The following is a 25,414-nucleotide window of genomic DNA, read 5'->3' as shown; positions in this document are numbered from 1 at the left end:
ATAATTACTACTAAGAAGGCTCACTTGCAATTATAGTTGATTTTTTTGTTGTTTTGAGTTTGGGTTTTGTGCATGAGAAACAATAATGGTGCTATCGTAGTCTTGGGATATTTAAATACAAGAAGGTAGTCTTTTACTGGCATTCCAACTTGACACCTCATTGTCTACTGCTCTTTACGTTTTAAGTCAGTCCACCAGCGAGCACTGAACATTAGCGTATGATCAAAATGCATGATCTGTGCAAAGACAGGGAACGGGAGGGGTAAGGAACAGTTTTTCATACATATACTGAATGCTGTGCCAGGAATACTATAATATAATAGACAGTCGTACTCATGACAAAATAATTCTGTGATTGATTTTCTTGTTCTAGCTGCTTGCTTTTGCTTGCTACTTGCATACATATACAAAGCTAGCGTTTCTTGCAGATGAGCTCTTTCCATTTCTTTTCTTTCATTCTTCCATTAACATTTATATCTTAATAATGCAAAGCATATGTTACATTGCCATACATTCAAAAAGCTGTCTTCAAAGGCCTTGGTAGCTAACAGATTGCATTGTGTTTTGAATTTGAAGGTATGTGGTGCATTCCTAAATATGACAGTCTCACAGTTAATCTCACAGATCTGTCATGGTTCAGTCCTTGACGGTACAGATCTGTCTAGTGTAGCCAAAACACCTCTGCAGAATTAAGCTGTGAATTACTTTGGTGCAATTCAGAAAGTAATTTAGTTTTCTGTTTCCTAATTTCTCACTAATGAGGTAGGACTAGATGTGGTACCTGTGCAGAGACCTTTCTTACTGCCTCGTCTCTTGTAATCATGTAATTATGAATCACCTTTCATTAACCTACAGATATATTCTCAGATTTTAATGGGAGCTAATGGAAATGCTACCTACCATCATCATCATCACTGTCATCATGTTTTTATTGTGCCTGGTTGATGATTTATGAATATTTGTATGTGGAAATAATGACATTACCTTTTAAAAGTCAAACATTGTCTCAAGAGCAATGAGAAAATTTTTGTGGCCTTTCAGTATAAAAAGGGGGCTTACAAGAAAGACAAAGAAGGACCTTTTACCAAGGCCCATAGTGACGGGACAAGGAACAACAGCTTTAAATTCAAAAAAGGGTAGATTTAGTTTGTATATAAGGAAGAAATTTGTTACGATGAGAGTGGTGAGGCACAGGCTGCCCAGAGAAGCTGTGGATGCCCCATCCCTGGAAGTGTTCCAGGCCAGGCTGGATGGGGCTGTGAGCAACCTGGTCTGGTGTGAGGTGTCCCTGTCCATGGGAGGCAGGTTGGAACTGGATGATCTTTGAAGGTCCCCTCCAGCTCAAACCATTCTATGGGTCTAAGAATCTGCTGCCCACATACAACTTTGTAGACAAAAAGTTAAAGAATTCTGCATCCATGTAAGCAAGAACGTTTATTCTACAGTTTCAGAGAAAGTAATACCTGCATTTCAATGTATTTGAGGTAGAAAAAGGATTTAAATTAGTTTGGATTTTAAAGTTATTATTAGTTCACAGTACAACTTCGGCAGCCATTGGTTATGAAATCACAGCTGCAGTTTCCTTAAAATCAAGACTTTTTTAAAGTTGATGTTTTGGTTTACTGAGGTACCTCACAAATACGATTTTTCTTATTACTAGGAAAAAAGCAAAAACAGAACTTCCCTAGTGAGTGATGGAAATCTATGTAAACAAGTTGATGTGTGAAAAGATGGAAACCATACTGATTTAAAAAAAAAAAACAAGAACAAACAGATGGGAAAACAGTACACGCACTGACCTCAAGCTCCTGATGTTCTATTTTTTTTCTCTGCCCCTCTGAATTATGAAGGTGATTCAAAACCCATTTGCTGTTGAAGGAAGGGAAATCTTTAGAGCAACTTATAATACAAGGTTTTATGCTTATCCTTTCAGATTTTTGAGTGGGCCCATGTAACAGAAAACACAGATAAAGATATATACAGTTATAAAACCAAAGTACAGATATTTAAATATACCTCTAGGAAAGTGCTAACTTTCTTTTTTCTTTTTCATATAAAATTTCCTTGCTTTTATATGAAATCACACAATTTCTGTCTTGTGTGGCAATAACCATTTCATCAGCATAGGTCACCATGGGAGTACCTGAAAGTTGCAGGAAATTGAATGTATTAAAATACTCTGGAGGGAAGTAAAACAAAAAACTGAAAAATTCACATAGCTAATGCCTTTTTCTTTCTGTCCTTGGTTGATTCTAGTCAATTCTGTCTGTCTTTTGGATAACTGCTGATATAACTTGTTTCTTCTTCTAGTTGATGAAGGCAATGGTTGTTGTTCTACCATCTCACCTTTAAAGGCTGGGTGACTGCAAAGAGATGTAATACCAAACTTCAGATCAGTCATGGGTTTATGTACTGTTAACTGCTTTATATTGTATTTTGAAAAGATGTGGATAAGTAGAATGCTTGGGGAAGTAACTGCAGATTAATGATTTTTTCCATTCTTGTGATATATCTTCAAAAACAATTTCCTGTCAAGGAGCAGAAATGACTTAAAGCAAAGTCTTGTTTCCTATTTTCGTGTTAGCCAAAGTTAGTAATGCAGTATTTTTGTGTATGTGAGCTCTCCTTAACCAACAATGCACAATATTCTGTAGGAAGTGTGTAGAGTGATATGTTATACTACAAGGTTTTAAGTGAATTTTTTAGCAGGAAACATTCCCAATGTTTTTAATTTGTGAAACCTTTCTTTTTTTCAGTCTTTCACTCTGACGACTGAGGTCAATCTCCAGAGTGACTCCTCCAGATCTGCTGCTTGGGGTTCTTTTCCTTATCTGAAAGGAATTTTTATGAGTGTCACCTGTTCTGCCTGTACTCTCTTTGCAGATGTATGTTTACTTCTATAACACAATCAGTTAAACCTTGTAAGGTGAGCTGAAATCTTTTAAGATCTCAAAAGTAAACCAAAATAAATAAAAAGTCCAGAATAAGGGTGACAATGACAACCTTGAATTGATTCTCAAAAAAAAAAAAAAAAAAAAAGACAAAATAAGTTGAGAGCTGAAATCCTAGGGTCCAAAAAGTTGGAGAGTCTATTTTAAATGTATTTAAGCATTGAACATGAATGGAGTTAACTAAGGCATAAAATCTATCTACCTTCATAAATCTTGTCCCTTGCCTGCAGAGTTCCTTGCAGCTCAATGAAGAGCTTCTAACAGCTTACCTCCTGTAGGAACATGAGCAGTTTTAGATTCTCAAAAATAGAGTTCCCCAAGACCAGCTGCCTGAACTCAGGACTGCCTACAATAGCCTGTACTGAGAGGAGCCTTGAATCCCACTCAGCTCTTCCTCAGTTTGGCAGCTATGGACACCAGCTCTTCCCCCCAAAACACCACTGCAAGTAGCATTATCACAGCATCACACAACAGTTGAGGCTGGAAGGGATCTCTGGAGATCATCTAGTCCAATCCTAAATTAACTTTCTCTGTGCCAAATAACTCAGTGTTCAGGGAGAAGGTAAAAAGGTATGTATTTGCTCAGGTGTGTGGTTTCAAGACAGTGACAAGATGGGGACTTGTATGAAACCAGGGCAAGTGAAAACCAGCCCTTTCCCTGGTATGCCATTCTAGATCCCGTCAGTCAGCACATTTGGGAGACACGGACTCGATTTTCTCTTCTGTCCGAAGAGGTTTAAACCTGTGTTTTCCAAAAGGTTCTTGATAAAGTGTGTAAGAGAGGGAAGCAAATGAATTCTCATTCTTTCCTATGCTGATATTTGCACATAGTAATTGAAGGATTAGGCCAGGAACCCAGCGAAAATTTCCATGACATATTTTAGTGTTGAAAGCATTCTATTAAAATTAGGGTCCACCTGACTTTCAGTTCCTGGTCCCCAAACTGAACATTTTTTTCATTTGTCTTATTCTAATTACTGATTAATATTACCAGTTCTGTTTCAGCTACAAAATGACTGAAGAAAAGTGCTTACATTTTTAAAGGCATTTATGTGGGACAAGTACTTTAAGAGTTAAAAAGTCAGTAAGTACTATTGCAGAAGTGGTTTAATGAGAATAAACATAAGGCCACCAAGATGGCTATTTGGATTTGTGTAGCTATCTGTCCCTTTAACAGCCTATATCCAAAACTAATACACTCAGTTCCCCCACAGTCCACAGCTTTGGAGATGTCTAAAAATTACAGCCACTCATATTTTTAAATACTTATAAGCCTAATGTTATTTTAAGGGGTGTTCGGTATTAATAATGTTGAGAGGTTTAGTATCAGCTTCATACCTGCTTGACATCAGCATTTTCATGTGAGATGATCTCCAGCCTGACTTTCTCGCAGATAGGCATTTCCAGAACGTGCCAAATATACTAGGCAATACACCCTCTGGAATTTCTGAATATACTGACCCTCTGAGGCGGGTTCTTAATGCTCAGGCTGGAAGGGCTTTCTCAAACAAATCGTCAGTGACATTCCAGTGAATAGAGGGCACTGGGAACAGAAAAACTTGAGTCCCCTCCTTTATGTAGCAAAGGTCTCACTATAGGATCACAAACAGTCTTTGCAGAAGGATTGGACCCCCCAGCCTCCAGCCTCTCAGGAGAAAGCCCAAATACCTAAGCTAGAGGTTTTCTTTCCATCTGAATGGCCCTTTCACTACAGGTTGGGCCCAAATGTTTGCATTGTCAGTAGATTAATGACATTTTTGCTCTCTTGTTTTCCAATCAAGAGTGGAGGAGATCGATCAAAGGGAAGAAATAAAACCTGCTGAAGAATTCTGAAAATGGCATCTCGATCAACTGGGTCATGCTTACCACGCTGGGTTTTGTGAAAAATTGTTCTGTATCCATCCTGTGCAGCTCTCTATCTTCTTGGCTGTGTGGGATAGGAACAGCCTTGCTAGATTATTTTGAAAAAAATGATTCATTTACAGAGAAATTTGATTTCAATTACAGAGAAATTCAATGGTTAAAAGTATTTGTCCTCAACATCATAAAACTCAAATCCACCTGATTTTTCATGTCAAAATTGTATTTGACCTGTAATTTATTCCAAGTATAATAAGATACCAGAGAAAGAAGCTAAATGAAACAAACATCTCTCCTCTGAACTCAGAAAAATGTTTCCCCTTCAGAACTCTGCTTTAATTTCTTGCAGTTCTACTGTAGCATAAACAGCAGAGGTGCACTCAATATGCACAACACCAACTATGGACTAAAACACTTTCTGAAAAAGAAATTACTGTGGGGCTGCCCAGGACTGCCTTGGCAGTCCAGGCAGGACACTGAAGACACAGTCACAGCCCTGCTCTAGGAGGGTGTCCCAGCATCTTAGTTTTTCACCAGAAGTACTCCAAAAAGGCCTTTTGCATCAGGGGAAATTCAGCTTTCGGAGAATGTGAGGAGGAACATTGTAATATTGTGACCTGATAAAGAAAAACGGGACTCATCCTCCCCATCATGCAGCTCAGCTGACACCCTCTAGAGGACAAACCCAATGAACTTGAAAATTAACTTAGTTTGTTTCTCAGGAATTAATGTGACCACTTGGCTTCCATCCAAATTCCATTGCACTGTTGATGTGTTTTTAATTTTTAAGTTTTTTTTTTTATAACAGACCACAAATCAAAGTAATGGCTGTCCTCCTTGCCATTCTTTAATTTTGATATTTAATATTAAGCTGTGTAGGGGGCCAGTAAATAGAAGAATTTTAAAAAAGATAATTAAAATTAAGTAATGCAATAGCTGCTGCTTTTTTTTTTTTTCTTCTTCTCAGTTGTTTAAACTTCCTTAAGAGAAACTCAGTAATCTAAAATCATTGGGTTAAATATAGTGCCTCTTTTGGCCTAGAAAGCTGGCAATCCTAACCAATATTTACTCTTCTTAATGTTTTGACCTTAACACTGTCTACTGTCTTTATTAGTATAGATGTAGTCTATCATATTGAAAGGAAATGGCTCCATAAACTGGTTGCATGGAAAATACAATGATTTCACAAGGGACAGTTCCTTCTTCCTGGCCTGGAAGGTGTTGGTGTACTCATTTGTAATGGCTTCCCTGCTAGCAGCAGTGGTTGCTTCCAATTGCACAGGCTTTTTAGTGGTGTTTTTAGAGAGCAGTTCCACACATTTTGTCCTTGGTATTTCTATTTTTTTAAATGTTCTCAAATTATTCTTATAGTCAATATATATACAGCTTCACATTGACTCTCTGGTTTTCATTTCAGTAGAGTAGCCGTCAGCTGGCCTTTCAGCCTCGGTTGTGAGGCTCAGCAGCTCTCATGGGATTCAGTAAGACCATGAGTGAGCAGCTGGGCTGCATGGAAGCCTTCCAAGCATGCTTCTTGCTGCCCCAAAACAAACTGAGAAGTGGCTTGCTGGCCAAAGCAATCGCATACCACATCAGCTTTTGAGTAGAAAGCAGATGGCAGCAGACAGAGGCAATTTGACTGAACAGCTTCCTGGTGGGTTACAGCTTCTGCAACCACAGCATTTACAATATTTCCAGGCTCAGAGTTAAATGAAAAGTAATACTCTTTTAAATAGAGGTATGTTCCTTTATTGCAGCACTGATTTGCACTCTTACTTGGCTTAGTTCAGCTTGTTTTATCTTGCCTGTTTGTTATGTTATTATTGCTTGTATCAAAATACCTTATATAATCTGGGGGGTCACCATAAGTGAAGGACAGTAATTATTCTAAAGAGCTTGTGATCTGAATGGAAAGGCAATATTGTTCTCTGCTTCACAGATTTGAATCAGAAGGTTAAATCTAGAGTTTTAAGGCATTTTGGCCTACTTAATTTGAGACTACTACTTAATTTGAGAGAGAGCACCTTTCAGAATCCTGGCTATGAGTCCCTGACTAGGGTTGGGAAGTCATGGCAGAAATCTGTGCAGGCACAAGAAAACAGTGGTAGAAGTGGGAACAAACCACTCAGTTCAAAATTCTGGGTCATCTTCCTTTCTTTGTGGCTCATGTCTTCCCCAAGAATAATTTGAGAAGGGGCAGTCACTCCTAACTTACACAAACATCAGCTTCCCCGCACATGATGGGATTTTATTTAAATGCTGCTGAGTTCTCCAGACAGGGCAATCTCCCTTGGATCATAGTAGGTCCAGCCTGAGGAGGGGTTATCCCAATCTTTTGAATAACCAAATTTCTTCTTTCTTTCCTTAACTTTTGCATATGCCTAGCAGAGTATTTAGCTCTCTGCTGTATGTTGGTTTGAAAACAGCACAATTAAGATCAGTTTAAAAGAGAAAGTGATGAAAAACATCTTTCTCCTTTAACAGTATCTGACTGAATGGGCTTCAGAGAAAAGATATTCCTGTTGGAATCTAACTCATTAACTTCTCCATGAAAAACAGCAGCTAGGACAAAGAAGTTCAGCCAAAATCTTGGTGTTTGTTTCCTGCATGGTATAGTCTCTCTTTGCTTGACCAAGTTACTGACAGTTACAGAACTTCCTTCTGCACAAAAGCCATAACTTGTCCATGTCTAGAAGCTGTGAAGATGGGAGAGGCAGATGGTCCATTTACAGGTGTCCACTGCTTTGAGGGTACACTCAGTCGGTCTCATACTCAAGTCCCCCAGCTTCTCTTGCACGTCTTTGATTATGGATCCCTTCAATAGGTATGGCACTGTTGCAAAAAATTTATTAACTGTAAATTTACAAGAAGTCACCTGCAGGATTAGTGCTGAGCTTGACAGGGCCATCTTCCAAAACCCACCTATTTCAGTCCTTCTTGAAGGGAAGCTAAAGAACAGGTGGAAGAAGTAGCCATTTTGGCATGGCAGCAAGTACCTTTGGGGCATACAGAGATACTAACAGAGTACCTTTGTCTCCAGCCAGATCCTCCAAAGCCTCTTAGAATTTATCTATGGCTCTCAGAGTAACTCAGGTTTGGTAGGTCCTGTTTTCTGCTTTTGCACCGTCCATTAAAGGCTGCTTTCTACAGATGATGGTACTTCAAGAATTCTTCTGAATCATTATACTTGATTCTACCTGCCAGGAAATAGTCCTATGCAGACAACTGTGAAAATCCAGTGATGCTACAATAATACGTCACTAAATTTTAGGCAAAGAACATTTCGTACTATACACTTATTTTCATTGGTATTTAAGTGTCAATTAAAAAGGATATTTGCAAACAGTTCCAGTTAATTCTGCAGTACTAGATGAGGCTGAGCTATCTCAGTAATGCTTCTAAGTACTTCTCGTCACTAGCAGCATTTATGAGATACATTGGTCTTGAAAACCAATGATAACAATAAAAACCTTTCCCTGTGAAAATACTCTACACTGTGACATAAACTATGTCATTGAATCTGAAGCATGCCTCATTTCATGGTGTTTTTATAAATAACATGAAATTATGCACCAATTATATGTGATGTTTATTTTGTCAACTTCCACTTTCGAGAGAGACCAAGTAAGGATTTTTGTTTGTAGGTAAAATGTTCTATAGAAATTGATAGTTTTTTAGAGACTGGCCAGAGTAAAGTTTCTTTTCTGCTTCTAAATTGTAAATATAACAAATTTGAAATTTGAAATTATCAGTGCTGTATTTCCATTGAGTCCTTAATGCAATACTTAGTATCAGGTCTTTAAAAGTTACTTTTTGTACTAAAGGCATATGGCTGAATATTTCTTGTGGCTTGCTTGAGGAAATTACTAGCTCCAGTCTTATGCTTTAACTATATCTAAGTATACACAAGCTTTGTACACAAAACTATATGCAAAGTCTGCATAAAGGAAACACCAGAGTATGTGGAACTAGGCTTTGGGGTGCATTACATGGATGGTAAGGAATGACTACATGAATATTTGCAACTGAGTGTCTCCTAACTCAGAGCCAAAGTCTGACTACAGTTACACTGCTATAAGTCAGGAGGAAAACCTTTGAAGTAACTGGAATTTGCACAAGTCAGTGCAGAAGCAGAATAAATGGATATTATCATGTGCTCAGAAATGCATGTGATCAGATACATGAAAGAAACTGCAGGCAGCTGTTTACTATATGCCCTGACGCAGCAGTGAGAATGCCACATGGAAAGAAAGAAGGCAGATGAAAGATACACAAGCTGTTATATTATAACAAAGAAAAGGCTGAATGGTAACTTAACTAGTGATTAAAATTTGCAAGTAATACATCTGTTGCATTTGCATTTGCAAGAAATATCTCTGTTGTAAATGGATACTCTGACTATGAAGAGACTAGTGAGAAAAAGCAAAATATAATAATTCAGATAATTTATATAATATGCATTATGCTTATCAGAAAGAATATGTAACAGAGAACCCATTTCTCTTTCTTGCTTGCCAGAAAAAAATCCTTGATTCAAATTTTCTGTGTAAAACCCAGCATTTTTTATAATACACTCATAGACAAACATTATGACTGAGCCCATTATTTTAAGAGTGTTTTGGCATATTACCAAAAGAAGAAAAATTTGAAGAAGCCATTACAAGAAAATATATAAAGAAGGCAACATCAAGAACAGAAAGGGATTATTGTCAAATCTGTATCTCTTACGTAAATTGGTATTGTCTAGTAGCATCGGCCATGTTTCCATCCAAAAGAGGTTCACCTTCAAGTTTATGGTTGGAGTTTATGAAAGCTGAGAGTCCAGTCTCTGCTTCTCTTTTCCCCTGGTTCCCTTCTGGTTCAGCATCCAGTTCCTGCAAACCTGAGGGGAATGATGGCACCGAGAACAGCTTCTTCCCTGTCCTCCCACAGCACAGGAGCTGCTTGTATGCTGGTGTCCTCAGTCAGAGAGAGGAAAGAGTAAAAAAAAAAAAACCTAGCATTAATATCACGTTTCCCCACTGGTCCGTCTTTATCAGGTTAACCAGCAGCAGACATGGCCAGGCTTGTAAATACAGAACCTGACCCAAAGCTCGCAGAAGTCCCTAGGAGCTGTGTGTGCATCAGAACCGTGATTATTAGCTTATCCTAACCACTTTCATACACAGATTTTAAAACTTATAAGAAAAGTGTTGAGAGAAAAGCAGTCTTTCAATAGTTTTGGGTTGGGTTTTCCTGCATCAGGGTCTGATCTAAAGCACACTGTGGCAGGGGAGGTCTTTTCTCAGTATTCTTTGGACTAGCCCCTTAAAATATGGTCAAAGCAATATAACCACCACATTATGCAATTGCTTCTTCACACCCTGCACTCAGTTGGAAGGTATTCAAGACAAGCCCAAATTTATACCAAAATATTTGCCATGTGTTTCAGATAAGGCATAATAAACTTTGAACACAGCAAAACAGATTTTATGTCCAACATTTCCTCTTAAACTCATTTATCTTTCTCCCTCCCTCTTCACTCTCACACACCTGCACCATCACTTTTTGTGTGACAGCATTGCTGTAGTAGCTTCAATAAAATAGCCTTAGCCAGTGGAGCAAATACAAGCACCTTATGAGGTGTGACTAACTTACGAGCGCAGCCTTTTCCCTTTGCTGCTTTTTACAGATGACATAGGAGCCTCGTCGGCCCTGCAGCTTAATTGCCCTGAAGCTGGCAGTGAGCAAGTGAAACAGAAACATGGCATTTGTTAGCTTTTTGATCCTCTGCTTTGTGGTCAGCACTGATAGCACTTTCTCTTGCCAGAGTACTGACGACTTTGTGGGCGCCAGTTCTCCGGGGGACATTGTTATTGGAGGCTTGTTTGCAGTTCATAGCGAAATGCTGCATCCAGAAGAATATCCCATCAAGCCAGTAATTCAGAACTGCGCTGGGTAAGTAAAACTGGAAATTATACATATAACAAAGGTCACTGAGATCGGGCATGTACCTCTTACATTATCAACAAAAGCTGGTTCTCTTGAATTTCCTGGTCTTTTAAAAGAACTTGGACGTCACATAAATTGTGTGCAAATTAGTACAGGATGATAAAGTATGGCAAAGTTGCAGTTATAAAAAATACTGTGGCTGCCTGAGGAAGGGAATGAGCATTGGATCCTATTTCAATCTTAATGTGTAATCAACTAGCCCTGGAGGTTTGTGCTGAACAATCATTTAATTTCCATGTAAATGCTAATTTGTTGCTATATGTCTGAAGCACTCTGCTGTGCAGTTGTTCGTTATTTATGAAGTTGCATCTACTTTTGATTTGAACACAGGCAGACTGTTCCATTTCACCTAAGCGCATACTAAAATATGTCCCCCGCCTCACAAGGCAGCTCAGCTGCAACTTATGATAGTACCTTGCTGACTAGATTGTAGTTACTATTATAATTACTTTAATTATGTAGTTATTACACTTTGTATTATAATTGTGGCATTATGCTATAGGATAGACTATACATGAACACCATGTCACATATGGATTCAGGTTCAGACTGTGCATCAGAATATTTGTTTTGCTGTCTTCAAATCCTACTGTGCTTGAAACATCCATTTTTCTGGAAAGAATGCAAAGGAAACCTGGTGAAGGACTTCATTTTAAGTATATAATAAAGCCTTCCTAAGCCCAGGAATTCCAAATATGCATTTTCTTTAATTATAATACAGGTACAAATCCTCAAATTTTATTTGAATTTTGCATGCAACTTAATCCTACATCTGAATCTAATAGTGACCTGGACATTCAGGTATCCATTTCGATTAATTTCAAAATGATGAAGTCGATCATTTTGCCAGTCTTCCAGTATTTTTCTATGGAGTCATAAATTGTCCAAGGTCGATTTGAAATTTAATTTAGTTTGCAAGATTTGTAAACTGTAGAGAACCTTGCCTGAGAGGGGGGTTTTTTGTATTGCAGACATTTTGTGCTAGCACAATTCTCATTAAGCATTTGTTATAATATCCACTGGAGATAAGGGGAATAACTGTATTAACTTCATCAGGTTTAGAGAAGACTTTAGGAACACTATAAGACCTCAGCCTCTGAAAGATTTTCTTCTATTCTGAAATATTTAGTCCTTTCTTTGATTTGTTACATGTTTTGGTGAAAATAAATACATTTTTAAAAAAGCTTACTGGGCAGGTGAAGTAAATTGCAATAGCTTCACTGGCTTTGACAGATGCTTCCTGAAGATATTACTGGCAAATTTTCATCTAACATGAGAATTAATTCTTTAGTAGCTGCTTTTTTTCAGGAAAAAAAAAACCAAAAGCCAATAAACCAACTTTCATTCAGGTATATTTTAAGTTTTGCGTTTATTTTTCTTAAGTTAATCACTCAAAACATACTATCCATCACTTCTTTTCAGTAGTTGTCAATTTCTGAGGGATATCCTCAAAATGGACTTTGCTTCAGCCTTGTTCCCACAAATGTCTTTCTAAAGTAAAACTTCTGTGTTTCCTGACAGCTTTGAAATTCAAATTTTTCTTCAGACACTTGCAATGATACATGCTATTGAAATGATCAACAACTCAACACTGTTATCTGGAGTAACTCTGGGCTACGAAATCTATGACACATGTGCAGAAGTCACTAAAGCCATGGCATCTGCTCTGAGGTTTCTGTCTAAATTCAATTCTTCTGAGGATGTTGTGGAGTTCAAGTGTAACTACTCAGACTACATCCCAAGAATTAAGGCAGTCATTGGAGCCACCTACTCAGAGGTGTCGATGGCAGTTTCAAGGCTGTTGGCTTTGCAACTAATCCCACAGGTAGGTGTGAGGCAATTACGTCGTTTTGGACAGAAGGTCAAATTTACCAAGGTTGGAATCAAGGTGTGGCTCTGATCATAGGGACTGTGAAAGCCACACGTTTGCTACAGGGCAGGATTTGGCTCAACCTAAGGACATCGGGAGGGGTGGGATTCAGCTTCAAATGGAGGGCTTAATTCATTTGCCTAAACAAAGGCAATAAGAGCTACTTCATATGCCCAAGGCACATGCCTCCAAGTGCTATTTCAGGATGATGCTGGGCTCTTGTCAGCCTGGCAGCACCATTATTCAGTCCTGCACGGCTGTGCCAGTTACTCCAGTGTTCTTTGGATGACATTCAAGGATTCTGTTCAGGCAACAAAGTTACACCCACTGCCTCTAGTCTGGCTGGTGATGAATATGGCAATACCTGGTGTCGAGCTTAAAAAAAAAAAAAAAAAGGCTAAATAAAATTTGGCCAGAAATCTGGAAATTCTCTCTCACCTAAGAGAGATGAGATGTTGGAATCTGTGGTAATTCTGGGCAGGGAAGTGAGGAATATTGCTGTAAAGTGCAGTTTTACTCATGTTACTCTTTATAGAAGAGAAAATATACAACTCTCTAGATCCATGCTGCTCCTTCCCAAAACATCCTTCTCTATTTCTGACCTCTCTAGGACTCGTACAGTCCCGCACTTGCACTTAGGCCAGTCCTTACTTTTCTGCTTTCACTACTGTAACGGAGTTTGGGTCAAGGCCAGGACCAACAAGGGAAAAGGAGATCCGCTTCCACACCATCCTGTGTTGCAGGATGGGTTTGGCCATTTGACATAAACTACCTCCCTTCAACACAGCAACATAGTAACCAAACACGTGGAAAAGAAAGAAAATCCAAACTAAACAGAACTTCTAATGGAATCTTGTCCTCTGCAGTGGTAGGAAGTAATTATGACCTCCAGCTCTAGCAGAGGAGTATGTATGAAAATTAAAATGCCACACCTGAACATAACCAAAAGGCAATTGGTGAAACAAATCTGCATTGGGGCACAGAGGTGGAAAAGATGACCCAGCAGATTTTTCTCATCCATAGTGTCTGTAATCTTCTGATATCAGATATTTGGTATCCCCTTCAGAGACCTGACTCATTTTGGAAACCTTAGATTTGTTTTTTTTAAGAACTGTCAAGCAATGTAGGAAATATAAGTGTAGGGGAAAAAGTTCCTACAAACAAATAGAAAAGGATTAAAACTAGAGAAATTTAAATAGCAATGTTCCATTTATGTTTTTCTAGCTACATTCACAAGGAAAAGGTAATACATCTTTTATATGAAAGAATTATAGTATTCTGTAGTATTGGTTACTGCTTGTTTTTCTGGGAGGTTCTAACAGGCTTAGTGATCCCTTTAAAATATAATAATTAAATCTTGGAGAGAGAATATATATATACAGGTGAACCATACTAACATATTCAGTGATATTAAAATACTGCAAAATGTAAGGGTACTAGCAACTTGAATAATAACTCAAACAATGGTTAATGTTTCCAATGCTTTAAATATTGTTTTGAATAGCATGTTGATGGTATCTGAACAGAGTAAAAAACCTTACCAGCATGATTGTCATATCCATTTTGAAAGGTTTTATTCTCTGCCTTCACTGAAGTAATTATGTGGATCAGGATGAAAATCGTGGAACTGGTAATGGGCATGAGTCTGCATCCTAAGAGCAGGGTGAGGCAACCTGCCCCATTTGGCTGCACCTTGCTGACACTCACTCACAGGAAGAGGGAGACTGCATCAGGCTGGATGAAAGAGCAATCATGGCAGCTTTGGATCTCTCGGTGTCCTTTGGAGGAGATTGCCTCCATAACTGAATTGTTCGCTCTTCCTAGGTCAGTCCTGCATCATCAGCTGAAATCCTCAGTGACAAAATCCGGTTTCCTTCTTTCTTCAGGACTATCCCCAGTGATTTTCATCAGACAAGAGCAATGGCACACTTGATCTGTGAGTCTGGGTGGAATTGGATTGGAATAATAGCCACTGATGATGACAACGGGCGGTTTGCTCTGGAGAGCTTTGGAGTCCAGGCCATGGCAAACAATGTCTGCATAGCTTTTAAAGAAATGCTACCTGCCTATCTCTCTGACAACACCTTTCACACCAAAGTTGATCGTGCAATTGAGAAGATTGTCAAGGAAACCAGAGTAAATGTTATTGTTGTCTTTATGAGACAGTTCCACGTGCTCAAACTATTTAAGAAGGCAGTTGAGAGAAATGTAAATAAAATCTGGATCGCAAGTGATAACTGGTCGGCTGCAGTCAAAATCAGTACAATTCCCAACATCAGACAACTGGGAACCATTGTGGGATTTGGATTTAAAAGTGGCAATGTCTCCACATTCCAAGACTTTCTAAGAAACCTTCATGAAAAGCCCACTGACAACAACAAGTTTTTACATGAATATACTACACTTTTGTCACTCTGTGCACACCTGGAATATCATGATTTTCAAACATGCATTTCAAACCAGTCCCAGGATGATCTATTGCAAAATGTTGAGAATAAACATCAGATCTGGAGAGATGATTTTTTGAATGCTAACGTTGAATCGGGATTTATCCATAGTACTATACTTGCAGTCTATGCCATTGCTCACGCCATTAAAGGGCAATGCAAAGACAGAAACTGCAAGGATCCCTCTGCCTTCACTCCATGGGAGGTATGACGTTAATTCTTTCAGGTCTTATTCTCTGCATAACTTTCATCTCATTTTTGCTCCCATATCCCTGGATTCACTAGCTTGGTCCTTTTACTAAATTATTTTTTCTTCCTGTTCCTTCTTTTCTTCACTGGCTGAAATAACAGACTATGTGCTAGAGCAGCAGTATCTAACTGCTGCAGTGATAAGGACTAGATTCCAGGTTTTTCTCCCTGTTTTTGGCCCATGTAGGTGCAGAGGCTCCTGGTGCTGAGCTGTGGCTATATTCTGCTGTAGGTAGAGAATGATTATTGCACTTCACGTACAGACAACTAGCTGATGGTGAATAACTGCATATGCACCATCTCCTCCTTCATGGGTACATTAGCAATGGCTGTAAACACATGACTCCACAGGTGCAGAAGGGATCTTTACCTGCTGGGTTTCATTAGCTACTGTGACACTTGCCCCATCACCTCCAAAGAGCACACAGCATAGGCACTAACTTGGGTGAAGGCTCCAGTCTGTAGGCTTCTTGCTGGAATGCCTTGCGAGCTACTCATGTGAGATAGAATAAAATGTATAGTCAATCTACAGTTGACTTACCAGCTATTCAGCTACTAGCAGTCGGTCCAGTTGCTGCAAACCACTGTAATACACAGCAATGAGTGTTCTTGAGAGATGGGGTTACAGCAGGATAGGAGTGTTCACCAAAGAGTTTCAATTTTCCAATTTCTCTCTCACCATTGTCTCTGTTTCATCTGAATTCAGGTATTTTTCTCTATAAGTAATCTTTATTTGAAAGTGAAAATGGAACAGACTGTTCCTCTGTCTGATCTTGATTTCTACTGAAGTGACTGGTAGGAAAATTAGACACAGCCTTTAAGATGAGTGAGGTACTTGTTATCAAACTCTACTAGGTAGAAAAGAAGAGGAAAAATCAGACAAGTAAACCTGACCTGACCTTTTACCCAAGAACTTGCTCAGGAGTATTCACTTTTACACAATTATACTCAGAGGACTAAACAAAAGTTAATTTAAAAGTCAATCAACCACTGAAGCATTCTGACTTGCTCTGACCTCTTATCCTAGGTCAGGGCAGGTCAAACCAAGGTAGGGGCTTTGAAAAAATACTGAAACAGTAACAATCAGACTCTTACATGAATTTGTAAATGTGAATAGGACAAATTCAGGACTGCTTTACAGGGGGCTGCAACTTCATTGAGCTGCATTTACATCATTGCTGAATTAAATCTCAAACAACCCAAACTAAAACTACTGTTACGAGGCTAAGAACTCGTGAAGAAAACTGAAAGTTATACCTCCTGTATTGCTTTCACAATAGAATTTCTGTACACTAAATTTAAAGCCTCTAGAAATGGATATACATATACAAAGCTTAGGACGCAACTAATCCATGTCACACATCTCCACACACAGAGAAGCAACAAGGGTAATCAGTGTTACAGACTTTGCTGAAGTAGCTATCAGTTACATCAAAATGTTACTATTAGCTCCTTCTGTTTGAAGCTCAAGATATATTCAGAAAGCTCTGTTGTTACCATATTGTTAGAGAAATTGGTAAAGTGGAGAAGAGAAAAATTAAATTACTAGCCTGAATATATACAATAAAAAAAACCTATTCAGTCCAACAGAACTATACAACATCCAACTCAAATGCAATATTGGTTAGAAGCACACTTTGATTCTTCACAGATAGGTAAAGATGCAGTGAGTATATATATGAACTCTCAAAACAACTATGTTATACATGAGAAAATGACGTTATATGCATATATATACTTGCCAAAGCCTATTAAGTAGCAGATTTATCAGCATGTCCATTAGATGCTATAAATATCACAAACAGATCCATGCAAGAGCATGCTTTAAGGGGCAGTTAAATTCAGCCTGTCACCAAAACCTGGGGTTTTTTTCTTCTTAATTAATCCCTGTTGCCAAAAATTGTTAGGCCTGCAAAAGCATAAAGCCTTTGCTTCAGTTCAGAACTACAGCGGCAAATGGAAGTCATTCTATGGTCTCCCTACGAACTGGGAGTGGGTTATATGTACCTTAACCAGTTCTTTTCTAGATTCACACAGAACTTTTTATCTGGCTGTTTGTCATGAGGGAAACAGAAATATCCCCCTGTTGAACAGAATGGCTTGCAATATGAAGCTGGACAGTTGCCTTAACAAAGCATGCTTGTTTTGATATTTCCTATGATCTATAAAATACGGCCTTGTTGTTTATTGCCATTGTGCCATTGATCACTTCACCTGAGCAAACTGGCGTTTAACAGTCCTGAGTCTCACCTTGCAATGCATAGTATCAGTCAGAGTGACAGCTGAAAACAATGTTACCTATTTCCAGACAGGCTGGGGGAGGTTTCTGTGGAGCAAGTATTGTCCAGATTGACTCTGGTGACAGTAAAGTAACAATAGGAGCATCACTCACAGTCATTCTTTACAAGAAGGAGTCTTCCAAAAGGCCATTAGTTCTTGCAAGCAAAAATCTTTTCTTTCCCATCATCGTACCAGAATTTCCAAGGCTGGAACAAAATACTAACATGAGTATTTGTACTCATTGCATAGAGTTAAGAAAAGATTATATTTTATTAATAGATTTTTAAGGTCAACAGGACTGTCTGAATAATGTAATTCTGTGTCAGACATCAAACTAAACAGTTATAAAGATGACTTTTAATTTTAACGTTTCTTTTACTCCTAAAAACCAACAGGTCTTTTTAACTTGATATCATCACACAGATGTAAAACTACTGAGTTTATTGCACTGACATGGTACTGATATATATTATCATTCCTTATACTTATGCTCAGCTCCTTGAAGAACTTAAAAAAGTTACAGTCATTGATGATGATAAAGAAATCAAGTTTGACTCCAACGGAGATATGAGCACCAGCTACGATGTACTTCTTTGGAAAGAAATTGATGGCCACATGGAAATTACCACCATGGCAGAATATGACCTAGAGAAAGGTGGCTTTATCTTTGAGGATGAAGACCAAAAAAAAGCATTTCTGGATTTAAAGGTAACTTTTAATTTGTGAAAAAACATGTGAAGTTTGTTTCATATGTTTTCTTCTCCCTACAGTATTTGTAACTGAAGTATGTGTCAGCTAGAAATCTCTCCTGTGGTTTCATGTTCTCCTTTCAGAGCAAAAAACCCTCTCTGGGGATATTCAAACACTTTCATGCACCCTGAGAAGCCTGTCAGCCTGTAAGCAGGCTCAGTGATTTGAAAAAGAGTTATTTCTCCAGAATGCTCCTAGGAGATTTCCTAAGATGAGAAATTATGTCTGTCCTAAGGATGCTACTCCAGAATTTTGAAAAGGGGTTTTAAAATAAAAAATGACTGTCTGTAAAAGCTCCCTCTCTTTTGTACCACCACCAGTTATTTTGTAGATGAAGACTCATATCTGTATTAAAAAAAAAAGAAAAAAAAGAAAAAAAAAGAAAAAAAAAGAAAAAAGCTTTGTTGTTATTTGCTTCTGTTAGAGCTGGAGTCAGCACAGCTACAGGAGTCTGAGGTGGGTGGTACCACCTGGAGCCCCGGCACTGGTGTTGACAGGACTAGTGGGTGTCTCTACAGCTGGATAATGTTATCTGTGCATGGGTGGAAGTCTGTGTTCATGACTAATGGGGCAGGGTGAGGCTGCTTACCAGGTGGGCTGGATTCGAGTCTCAGCGCACAGACTCAGCTGAGGACTGAAGAAAACCTCAGATCTTGTCCCCCTTTGTGGCGCTGCCCAGGATGGCAAGCAAATGTCTCTACCTACTTGTAAGCCATCTTGAAGAAAGAAGAAACAGCAGTGTCCCTTAGGACTGCTTCTCCATTTACAAAAAATTGTCTTTGGAATGAGGACTGGAGCCCAGACCTTGAGACAAGGCCCTGATCATGCACCCCAGAGTGGTGCTTCCTGACTCAGGGATGAGCTGTTGAGGGTCAGGAATATCAGAGCTGCAGTGCAGAGCACCCACCAAGGTGTCTCCCCCAGGCTCAGAGCAGCTGAAAGGCATTTCAAGATCTCACTTGTGAAGCAGTCCACTTGAATCCTCCATCAGATCCATCAGATGCTTCTGAGCTTTCTTTGGAGCTAATCATTAGCAGTATAAATTCCAGGTTCAAAGCTGGATGAGACACTTTGATCTGGATTTTAAAGCTACAGACGATTCCACTGATTGGCATTCGGGGCCAAAAAATATAATTATCAGGTAGATAATGCCCCATCCTGTCACTTATTGAATGTGTGGAGAAAACAGAAGAACATAGAGCCTACAATGCCTTTTTTCAGCATCATTTTCAGATTCCCTTAAAATATGTTAGATACAAGAGAGTGCAAATCACAGAGTTACTGGAGGTTTATTTTAACGTTTCTAAGTAATTAGTTGTGCCTGAGCTGATTTTTTTTTCTTTTGTCCTCTGCACACTGCAGAAGGTTCAGTCAACATGCTCCCAGCACTGCAGGCCAGGACAGATGAAAAAGGTTACAGAGAGTCCACACACATGCTGCTATGAGTGTGTTTACTGCCCAGAAAACCATTACAGCAATCAAACAGGTAAGAAATTGTGATCCAAATAAAGGTTTATTTAGGCATCAATATGATTGTTTTGTTTGGGTATAATGCGCCTTGCAACCTTGGGTAAATCTTTGGAATGGGACAAACGGACATATTTGTCTATGCTCAGTTTCCCAAATGCTAGTGTTTGGCCTATAAAATAGGTTTAAATGCTTTTTAGAAGACAAAACTTAAAGCAATTGGATTGTCCAGATGACTGGCATTATCCCTTGTTAGGATGGAAAGTCTGGATGTTTTATCAGACTGACTTTCATTAAAATAGAGCCTTGCTTCCCTGTCTTTCCGCAGTACACCCAGTCTAATAAGGAAGAAATTCTTCATTGTGAGGGTGATCAGGCACTGGCACAGGCTGCCCAGAGAAGCTGTGGATGCCCCATCCCTGGAAGTGTTCCAGGCCAGGCTGGATGGGGCTGTGAGCAACCTGCTCTAGTGGAAGGTGTCCCTGGCCAGGCCATGGGGTTGGACTAGATGATCTTGGAAGGTCCCTTCCAGCCCAAACCATTCTATGAGTCTACAAAGTTCAAGGGTTATGTATTTTTCCTTACCAGCATATTTTTGTCTTACCAGGGAGTACTGCGAAGTCTGATATAATTGTACAGTAATATTTTCTAGTATCAAATCAGATGTGTACTTTACCTCTTGTTCATTTACAGATTTGAGCAAAATTCTTTAAAAGGTAAAATTAAATATGGAGGAGAAATATGGAATTAAGAAAGTTGTGGTACAATGTACTTTTAATACCCTGAGAGCAGAAGGAAATTAAATCTTATCTTTCTAATTAAAATAATTGTGAAATTTCTCTGTATCAGAGGATAGGAATCTTAAAGCAAAAGTAACCTTTCAAAGCATAATATAAAGCAATGTTTATTCTTGCTGTTGTATTTCAAAAGCTATCTGTAAAGAGAAAGTTTGGGTTTTTTTCTTGTCAAAATAGATAAATGAAAGCAACGTTGTTTCAATTTCTGCAAAAATTTAGTTACTCCCAAGTCACTGTTCAGGTTTCAGTTAAAGTTTGCCTTTCCAGAGCTCTGGCCAGGTCATGTATCGCTGGTCAGCAGTGACTAAGGCAGTGTTAGGACCCTGGTCACTCTCCCTGTCCCCTCCCAGGCCCTGGCTGCAGGCAGCCCCTGCTCACAGCTGGCAGGCATTTGTCCTTTTGGCACCACTGCCACCACTGCCACCACTGCCAGCATGGCACCGCAGCGACCGCAGCCCTGCAGCTCCTCCCCCTGGGCAGCAGCAGCAATAGTCGGAAGCGTCAGCCCTGCTTAATCAACTCGGCACCCCTTCCCACATTGCTCCTGCATCTCACGCCTCCGTAACCCACTTCGAAGTTTATTTACTTCGGATTTCTAAGTTATCTTCCTTTTTTCTGCTTTCAGATATGGATTACTGCTACCGATGTAACAACAAAACCTACTGGGCTCCCATCAATAGCACCACATGCTACAGAAAGACAATCCATTTCCTCGCCTGGACTGACTGGTTTGCTATTTTCCTCCTCCTTCTCTCCTCTTTTGGGGTTGTTTTGGTTTTGTCAGTTAGTATAATATTTACTAAAAACTTGAACACGCCAGTTGTAAAGGCATCTGGAGGTCTAACTGTCTGCTATACTATTCTCTTCAGCCACTTCTTAATTTTTTTAAGCACTGTCTTCTTCATAGATGAACCCACAGAATTCAAGTGTAAAACTAGACAAGCCCTCTTTGGGATAAGTTTCGCACTCTGCATTTCATGTATTTTAATAAAGTCACTAAAAATTTTACTAGCCTTCAGCTTTGATCCCAAGCTGCAAAACTTCCTGAAATGCATGTATAAACCTATTCCCGCTGTGGTCACCTGCACTGGAATTCAAGTTATCATTTGCACCTTCTGGCTAGTATTTAGGACACCTTTTGTAACGCAAAATTTCTCAATTCCGAGAGCAATAATTCTGGAGTGCAATGAGGGTTCTATTGTGGCTTTTGCAATTATGTTGGGCTACATTGCTGCCCTAGCCTTCATTTGCTTCATATTTGCCTTTAAAGGTAGGAAGTTGCCAGAGAACTACAATGAAGCTAAATTCATCACCTTTGGCATGCTAATTTACTTTATAGCATGGATTGTGTTTATCCCTGTCTATGCAACTACATTTGGCAAATACCTGCCAGCAGTGGAAATCATTGTTGTTTTAATATCCAATTATGGAATCCTCTGCTGCATTTTTCTTCCAAAGTGCTATATCATCATTTTCAAGCAAGAAACTAACACAAAATCTGCCTTTCTCAAAATGATTTACACATATTCCTCCAAGAGCGCAGGCAGCATTGCTGTTAGTCAGATTTCTTTGGACTCAAAGTCTTCCAGCCCCCGAGCTACTATTTCAGACTCGTGTAAACCTGACAAAAACTCTGCGAATGGAAACTGCCATTTCCAAGTGCCTGGGCAGACACTAATAAAAGGGAAAGTTCTTCCTAAAAATATTACACGGACTATGGTCAGGAAAAGACTTTCCAGCATTTGACTGGCCGGCATGAAAGTACCAAAAGATGAAAAGCCATCTCAGGGAGCCATTTCTCTTTCAGGTCTCTTTCCTTTTGGCATCTCCAAGGAGAGCAGGCCACATGAAATGCCTCCTCCTCTGGTACTTGAGCAGTCATCCATTACCAGATCTGAAAGGCTTTCCTGGCTGACAGAGGCCAGCCCCTGCTCCTGTAGGCACTGTGAGGTGCAGTCCCCTTCAGCAGCTCCCTTCCTTCCCCAGCCCCCTCACACCGACCCGTGGGAACCTGTTCCACAATCTCACTTCCCTGAGTGAGGCAGAAGCATCAGGAAATTATTATTTCTCACAGACACATAGGTGGTACCATATGGGTGTGCCCCACTGTTTTTGCATCTTCTATGCTCAAATGTTTAAGGAGCTCTTCTCACCTGGCTCTGCTTTACAGATCAAACAGAACCCTCTCCCAGCCTTTGTTTGCTGGGATAAACAAGCTCAGTCCTTTAGTCACCACTTTCAAGATAGGCTTTCCCTTCTCCTGAACATCTAAAAGTAATCCTTTTCACCTGATATCAGTGAATATTTTTATTAATTTTTTTTTACTCCCCAAAATGGCCCACCTTATTCCAGACAAGTGCTGCAGTAACATTTAAAGTTCTTTGTATTTACCAGGATGATAATGAACTAGAGATGGGTCTATCTAAAAATTAAAGAATTTCTCTCGAGCTCTGCAGTTATAAGCATGTTAATCTACTTTTTTTGCCCATACTCAGGGGAAGTACAGTGATTCACCTCATCCACCTCCTCTGATGCATGAGAGGAGGGGAGCCACTATGTTTGTTCCCTTAGTTGGGGATGTCATGTCAATTTGTGATGTCAAAACTGATAAATGCAAATGGATTACTCTCATTAGCATAAATAATGCAATGACTAGGATCAGCACGAGCGCATCCTGGGAATTTTAGTTTTTTTGATACATATTTTAAAAATCTGATTTTCAAAAAGAAAATGATAATGCACCATTCTGATACATAGAAATAGCACAAGGATGAACCAATATGAGCTGCACTGGATGAGCCTCTGCTCTGTAGTTCTGTCAGTACAGCTGTGCTGTGCCTTCTGTAGAGGCAAAGGGCACATTCAGAGGAGGAAATTTTCTGTCAGGACAGCGGTACCACAGAGCTTTTTCTAACTCTAAACAGCACAGCTCTGCTGCCAGTCCAGAACCATGAGAAATACCTTTCTGTGTTCATAAAGCCTAGACCATATTTGCTATTCTAACTTCTGTGCCTTGTTACTGTGAAATCATACTAAATTCCTTGAGTCTTTCCCCATATTTCTATTTAGATCTGGAATAACTGGATGTTGTAGCATGCCAAAATAAAATTCAGTAGGTTTGGTGTTACACATGCATATTGTATTATAGTTATGTACAATATATCTATTTTTCTATCACCTCTATTTATATGTTGCCAACCCTTATCCATATGATTTTTCTACTTGTATTTTGAACAAGATAGCTGCAAATCACATTTCAACAATGGACACAGGCAATGAAATTACTGTGACATGAAGACTACATATGTGCTACATACTTGTGAAGACATTTTTAAAGTCATTTGAATGGCAAGGGTGCAATTTACTACATGTTTGAGTAATTACTCAAGTTCTGTAGCTGATTGGAAGAATGAAGGTTTATGCACATATATGATGAATGCTGTTCATGCGTCAGTTATCACAAATACTGTTCTGAATATGAAGTTATGTACAATAAGGTTAAAATTCCTGCAATTTGGCTGCCAATGCAGCAAGAAGTCTCTCCCTAAAAGAGAGAAGCAAAGCTTACATTGCACAACAACTTTCAGCACTCAGACGGTTAGAAAAGTTAATTTGGTTTGACCGTCATACCTGTATTTATCATTTTCAAAAGTGTTAAGCGTATCATGCCTTGAAGATATATGAAAGGGAATGATTAAAGCCATATTGTTATTTAAAATTGAGTTTGCTTACTTAATTTCCTAATCTTTCCCCATGACCTCTGATTTTGCCATAAACCAGTCTGTTTCTAAGAAATGTCCTTTAGGTTGAAAGCTACGTACAGCAGGGCATTCGTGGAAAGTTGTCCTAAGGAGTAGTGTGTGGTGACAGCAATGTGAAGGTCTCTACAGAGGGTATCTTTAAGGAAAGTCATCACATATGGCAGAATTTCAAAGGAGTCCTACATACTACATCTGCCTCTCCAGCTACTCAGGTGTTCTGCGTAAAGCACATTCAACAGTGGAGCTGAGGCAATGTAACAGATTTGCTAGCTAGGCTTGGCAGAAAAAAGAGACACTGTACCAAGATGTATTACATATGCTTTTAAATGCCTTGTCTGCAAGAAGCAAGTGATCGTATGTAGGTAGAATATACAAGGATTGTGCTATCCTATACAGAGGGTATGGAAAAGCTGAAAATACGGGTTTGTGATGCTAAAGGGAGCATTTGCACACATTCCCCCGCCCGGAACAGTAAGTATTCCAGCAATCCAACTATTTCTGTTACCAGGCGCTTGGACATTAAATGAGCCTGAAACAGATTTTCATCCCCAGAGCACAGAAAAGGAATCACCTTCCCGAGTCATAGCAAAGTCTCAGCACAAACGTCCCCAAATACATTGCTGTCCACAGCGAGGTGAAGCGTGAAATGGCCATTTGTTGAGGGCAGTGGGAGGCTGCTCTGGATGTAAACACTATTTAACCTTTTCGAGTTTTATGTCGTTCATTGTTAATAATGCTAAATGACGCATTCTGAAGCCACTCTCACACAGTGCACTGTATCTTTAGAGAGAATGAAGCCTGTTACAGACATCAAGTTTTTCAAGTCCTCTCCTCCAGGGCGTAATTCTCTCAAGGTTTCAGTAGCTTTAACTGTGCAGACGCCTTTCAGCTGCCCATAACCTTCAGAGCAGTTCTTTGGTGAGCGCTCAGAGCTATTGACGTGAGCTGCAGGCTTCCTCCCGGCAGCTCCGCTGACAGCCTCTGGAGCTGC

General features: G+C 39.3%; 1 protein-coding gene across 1 annotated transcript; it reads left to right on the top strand.

The window, feature by feature from the left end:
• The first annotated feature begins 10,554 nt into the window (after nt 1-10,554).
• Nucleotides 10,555-22,408, top strand: GPRC6A (G protein-coupled receptor class C group 6 member A). Its single transcript, XM_005243728.2, has 6 exons — nt 10,555-10,748; nt 12,324-12,627; nt 14,497-15,324; nt 18,144-18,356; nt 19,761-19,884; nt 21,288-22,408. The coding sequence occupies exons 1-6, from the start codon at nt 10,555-10,557 to the stop codon at nt 22,406-22,408; spliced, it is 2,784 nt and encodes a 927-aa protein (XP_005243785.1).
• The last annotated feature ends 3,006 nt before the right edge of the window (nt 22,409-25,414 follow it).

The sequence above is a fragment of the Falco peregrinus genome, chromosome 7 (assembly GCF_023634155.1).
Source record: "Falco peregrinus isolate bFalPer1 chromosome 7, bFalPer1.pri, whole genome shotgun sequence".
NCBI classification, from domain to species: Eukaryota; Metazoa; Chordata; class Aves; order Falconiformes; family Falconidae; genus Falco; species Falco peregrinus.
This window is presented reverse-complemented; position numbering and strand designations above follow the sequence as displayed.

Bases quoted from the DNA above. Each gene is read 5' to 3' on its own strand.
- GPRC6A (XM_005243728.2), top strand. From the start codon at position 10,555: ATGGCATTTGTTAGCTTTTTGATCCTCTGCTTTGTGGTCAGCACTGAT. The intron at 10,749-12,323 runs GTAAGTAAAACT...GTTTCCTGACAG, and splicing joins GTAATTCAGAACTGCGCTGG to CTTTGAAATTCAAATTTTTC. The intron at 18,357-19,760 runs GTAACTTTTAAT...TGCACACTGCAG, and splicing joins AAGCATTTCTGGATTTAAAG to AAGGTTCAGTCAACATGCTC.